General features: G+C 50.6%; 1 protein-coding gene across 1 annotated transcript; it reads right to left on the reverse strand.

The window, feature by feature from the left end:
* Window positions 1-3241: 3241 nt before the first annotated feature.
* LOC117895734 lies at window positions 3242-3939 on the reverse strand. The gene is made up of 2 exons (XM_034803597.1): window positions 3667-3939; window positions 3242-3611 (listed from the first exon to the last, which is right to left on the reverse strand). The coding sequence occupies exons 1-2, from the start codon at window positions 3807-3809 to the stop codon at window positions 3281-3283; spliced, it is 474 nt and encodes a 157-aa protein (XP_034659488.1). The 5' UTR covers window positions 3810-3939; the 3' UTR covers window positions 3242-3280.
* Window positions 3940-5862: the final 1923 nt, after the last annotated feature.

The following is a 5862-nucleotide window of genomic DNA, read 5'->3' on the forward strand; positions in this document are numbered from 1 at the left end:
ATCAGCCAAATGATTCGATTGAGTCAACGAATTTTCGTATGTATTTAGCTCGGTTTGCTGCGATTTGGGCGGAGACCGAGAACTTTTGATGAGGGAGGAGATGATGTTGGTCGGTTGGTTGGCTGCTCTCAAGTAGCTCCTTTGCTGCGTCTGCTCCTTGTGCTCCTGCTGTCATTTTGCGGGCTGCTGCTGCTGGTCTGCTTCATTGGCTTTTGATTGTGTTTGGGCTGCTTTATTTATTTATGGACAATGAGCGCAAGGAGCCACGACCAAGAGCAGGGCAGGAGTGCCGCCCGGCTCAGTGGGTTGCTTTCATAAAATATTATATCTTGTTTTTATCCGCTGTGGTTCGACACACACACACACACACACAGAGAGATACATATGCATGTGTGTGTGTGTGTGCCCAACTTCTGGGGTAGCCTTCGCTCGGAGCAAAGTTAAATTGCAAACAAAATGAAGAAGCGGGAGGCACAGGCGGAGCAGGAACAGGAGCAGGAGCAGGAGAGCTGGGACTAGGGAATGCCAGAACGAGGCAGGGAACAAACACTGCAACCGTAGAGGGGGGAGGGGGCTGGGGGGCTGTGTCGTGTGGCGAACTTCGCTGGCTTTTTGTATAACTTTTGATTAATAGAGCGACGACGAGGCTGTCAGGCAGCTGTCGTTGGCATAATTGCACCACACACAACACACACACACACACACACAACACACACACACACCCCCTCCCACAGACAACAACTTGGGCTTGCAGCTGAAAACTTCTTCCGCTAAATTGATTCCGTTGAAAACAAGTGCACGACGGACTACGGCAGGAACATGAAGGCAGAGCCAGCGGAGTGCCGGAGGAGGTGAAACAAAAGCTCATCAGGATAACAGACAAATGCACTTATGCAACGCAGCAACCGAGCAACCGAGCAACGACAGCTGAACACATCCCATATACATACACACACATGTAGATACAACTACATGTGCATGTACATTTACATGAACAACTACATGTGCTCGTGGCACATGCTGGCAAGCAAACAACTTGGGCCCGCTGCTGCTCCATCCGATTTCCATACGCCCTCCACGCACCCAAGACCTGGAGACCTGCCCCCAAAGATGCCAGCTGTAAGGTCTGGGCCGTGGGCTTGATGCCAGCCAAGAGGCACTCGTACACTGTGCAACAGAATACTGGCAACTGCCAGCGAGTCTTGCAGATACTTTCTGGAGTACCCAATTATGGGCATTACAACATGCAATTGTGGCCACAATCCAGCTTGCCCCGTCCCCCAAAGGCCCTTCATAATATTTTTCATATTTATAGCAAAATATTGCACATTTTTGAGCTCCATTTGTGTATCTCTTGACGCTCTTACTCGTTTCATTTCATAATTACGAGCGGAAATTTCATTTGCACACTTCTCAACAAGGAAAAGAGTTCTCTGTGGTCGCGCAGTGCTCGTCGACACTGACAGGACAGACAGCGCCGGAGTGAGGACAGAGCGGCTGACAGGCCGAGTGGTGGGCGAGTGGCGAGTGGCGAGCGACGAGCGGCGAGCGGCGAGGGGCGAGTGACGAGCAAAATGTGGCCAATAGATGCTGCAGAATGGCATGACAGGAGAGCATGTTACACTGTGCATTTACATTGCAAAGTTCTGGATGAATAGTTCGGTTGAGATTTGCGCTTGATTTGTTTTGCGGCCAGGCCATTTAATTGCATTTGAGTTGCTGTCAGTTGGTCAAGCCATGGCCAGAGACAGAGACAGAGGCAGACAACGACATGGACAAGGACAGGGCTTAAATCAAATTTAAAACTATGCTGTGTCCTGCCTGTGTCCTGATAAATTATCCAGGCATGCATATTATATATTTACGTACATATGTACACATAGTGGCGGAGGGACTTGCACATGGCGTGTACTCGTACTCGTACTCGTACTCGTAATGCATGCACACTTAAGGCCTCAAGAGTGCCAGCCAAATGGCATGACAGAGATGGATACAGACAGATGCGAGCGAGGGAGAGAGCGAGAGCGGGAGCCCACACTCGGGCCGTCGGGGAGGTTGGTGGCAGAAAAGCTTAGCAAAATACTTTCATAATAATCTTTATGGCACAACGAACGAGTTGGGGGAGGGCACCGCCGCTCCGATCCGCTCCGCATGGGCAAATGGGCAAAACAGTTACCAAAAAAAAGAGGACTAAACGGGGGGCTGGTCCTGCTGCTGCTGCTGCTCCTTGTCTAGGGTAAAGGGCAACTCCGCATGGAAATGCTGTACACTGTTATTTGGCTGCATTTATTTTGTGTTTTTTCTTTTTTATGAACTCAATGTTGATGGTACTCCTGCGCCAGCCGCAAAAGCTTTGGCTTTGGACGTGCTTTGAGGGCTTAAGGAAACGCCAGCGAATCCAGCGAGTCCTTGCAGTTGCCTCAGGCAATTTCCAGGCTGATCGCAGACTGGCCCTGAAGGATCGCCTGCTGTGCCGGCGACTGTCGGCTCTTTTGGGGTCAGTGTAGCCCTGCCGCTGGCGTGCGAACATTTTCCACCATTTTGTTTGTTCTGCCAAAAAAGCTAAAAGCAAAGTTGGATTATATATGTACAAATATGTGTCTGAGTGTGGGTGTGTAGTGCCCCCCATGCTGTGTGAGTGTGTGGCCAAAAGTTGAATGTGCTTTAGCCCAACCCCAGCCCGTGGCAAGGTGAGTTTTATATGCAATAATTTTTCTTTTTTTGCTGCTGGGCCGGGGGTAGCTCCAAGTGGAGCTCGAGCTGGAGCTGGAGCTGGATTTAATAAATTCTAATGTTTGCTTACCTTGCCCAAAAGGCTTTCGGGTCCAACCCGAAACCGCACACATGTGGGGGGGCACAATGTAAGAGCCAAATGGGAGCCCGGAGCCCGGAGCCAGGCGCTGGCTGCACAGCAGATTTACTTTTATTGCAAATTGCAATCCTGCACTCTCCGCCCTGTCCCTCGGCAGCTCTTATGGCTTTGCTCTGCATAGATATAGACATTTGGATGAATGAATAGACAGACACACAGGAGAAGGAGGGAGCCTGCACCTGCAACTGGCTGCTGGCTGCTGGCATCTTCTGAACATGATAACCGCAGCTACACATTGATGGACAGCACCCAACACATGAGCAAAGCTGAAAGCAAGTTCAGATAAATGCAAAGACATAAAGAACTAAATGAGAGAACCCCAAAGGCAATGGATGGACTGCCATAAAAGTAACAAAATTAATTGCAATAATTAACGAAAATTTACTTTATTCAAGCTGCAAATTTGGATCAGCGAAACCAATGCCAAAACTGCCACCAGCTATGGGAGCGGGCTGCGGCCTGCCGACTGGGCACTGGCATGGCCTGCGGCGGGGTCATGGGCATCATGGGCGGCCCCTCGTCGGCCAGTTCGTCGACGCGCTCCTGTGTGGCGCGCGTGACGCAGTTGCGGTACACCTCCATGACGCTGAAGCACTTGCATGCCTGCTGGCTGTTGTCGCGCAGGCAGCGGGTCATCTTGCCGGCAGCCTCCAGGCAGGGACGCTCCCCCACCTCCGTCAGATGCTCCTGCTGGCCGACGAGCAGTCGATCGAACTCCTCATGAATGGCCTCCGCGGTTCTGCAGCAGGGAAATTCTACAATCAAAAGGAGTTGAACGAGTGGCAGCTACTCACAGTCTCTGCACATTGCCCGACTTGGATTTGTTTCGCCTTGGCTTGGCCTCCGAAAGCTCCCGTGGCGCCGTCTCTGTCGCACTTCCTGGCCGCACGGTGGGCAGATTTGCCGCCTGCTGGGCGCTGCCCAACACGGCACCCATTTCGTCTGTGTGTGAACTGCACAGCGAGATTTGTGCAATTTTGCAATTTACTTTGGATGGCAAAAAGTTTTTGTGGTTTTTGTGTGTTGTCTGTGTTTGGTCAAAGATGTGGAATTTTCATGCCTGGGGTGCTAAGGGTGCCAAATGAAAGGAAAATCAAATCAAGTGTGATCATAAAATATAAATATTTGCTGTCCCAGCATATGCCTGCAGAAGTGCCCTTCATTAGGTTTGTTTAGTTTTAATTTGTAAACAAAATACAACTAATTGAGCCACATAAGTGGCTGTTTTTGACACCAAACAATAAATTGATTGACTGTGAGTTCGGTGGTGAAATTAAATGAAGCCGATTCGTGGGCAGAGCAAAGAGCAACAGCAGCAGCTCAAATCAGCTCAAATCAGCTCAAATCAGCTCAGTGACTGCAGCGCAGAATTGAGCAAATGCTCTCTCCACTCTCATTTGCAGTGAGTCGATCGGAAGCATAGCAAACGTAATTACGGTAAGTGACACTCCTCTCATACGATGTGTTCTGGTCAGCTTCCAGCCGGATCCATCTATCTATTCCTTCCAGGTGCTGCTCCTCATTGTGCAGGGTGTTCGGGTGCGGTGTGGGCTGGAGAAGTTTACAAAATTTTTAGCTTAATTGCGCATTAGAGGGAAAAGTTTTCTTGTTTGCTGCAAATGACCGCCACATTGGTAAAGTTGAGCGGGCGGGGGGAGGGGGACCAGACAATTTGGCGATGAGCAACGTCCGTCAATTGCAGGTGCCCCAAAAACTCAAAACCCCAACCCCCATCACCGACACACAACACCCTAACACCCGACTGCATCGGTGGCTGCTGCTTCTGCTACTTGGTCCAGCACTAATCAAGCAAAAAGTGAGCCCCCCGCAACGGACCCCTCCGACACTCACCGAGAGCTTCGGGCGCGCACACAAAAACTTCCTTCCGTTACGCCGCCCCGCCCGCCCACGACGCTGCTGTCTCGGCGAGCATAAAAAAGTCAAGAAGTTTGTTGTTGGCCTCTCGGCGGCGCTATTTGGCATTTCGTTATTGGAATTTTCATTGGCCACAAAAATACTTTTTCGATTAAACTTTAACGGCGCGTAAAATGCCGAGCGCTGCCAAATAGCCGGAAAAATGCCAACAAAGAGAGGGAGGGAGAGAAAGTCCAAATGCCAAATCAGAAAATGATTAATTACAAAATGTTTTGGCGGAGTGCTGGCTGCTCGTGGTACCGTGCTGCCAGGTCCTTGCTCGGGTGCGTGGCCCGGGTGGCCTGCCAAATGCCAATTAGCGAAAATATTTCACGTAGAGCCCATCCCAGCGACGAGGACTAATGGAAATAAATTAGTTTGGCCAGCGCTGCGAGCTGCGAGCTGCCAGAGCCGGCTGGACTGCCCACATCAAGAATGTTAAATACGAAGCACACTTACCCCACCCTCAGGTCCCGACTGTGGCCCATTGAGGCATCTCCCAGCCATGTCAGCACTTGGTCAGGCCATTGGGGAAATGGTCAATGGCCAAATGGAAATCAGCATCGCGGACAAAAACTGAAAGGAGGAGCGGCACGGACATGAGACCAACCAACCCCAACCACTCGTTAACAGTTGCAAAATATTCACCCGGAAGGCAAGCAAATGTCACATTCACATTCCCATTCACATTCACATTGTTGCAGGGCACTCGATTCTCCATTCTCCATTCTCTATGCGCCATGCAGCGATGCGGAAAGTTCATTGGATGCCAGCGGGGCAGCATGGCCACTGTGGCACTCATTTCGCATGTCGGACACCGCAGGAGGAGCCAGCCGCAGGCAGCGGCATCCTCGCTCGAATCGAGGCAGTTTCCTCGCTCTTTTATTTTTTTGCTTTTGCTCGGAGCAGCAAAGTTTGATCCACGCCCAGTGCTCTCATGATCATGCTGAAATATAAGGATTACAATCAACATGAAAATCAAGCGTCAAAAAGTTTTTACCACCACGTAATCCGCAGCAGTTTTTCATCTTCAGCAACGCTGAAGCTGGAGCTCTCTCTGGCTGGAGCTCTCTGGC

This window comes from Drosophila subobscura, chromosome A (assembly GCF_008121235.1).
Source record: "Drosophila subobscura isolate 14011-0131.10 chromosome A, UCBerk_Dsub_1.0, whole genome shotgun sequence".
Taxonomy (NCBI): Eukaryota; Metazoa; Arthropoda; class Insecta; order Diptera; family Drosophilidae; genus Drosophila; species Drosophila subobscura.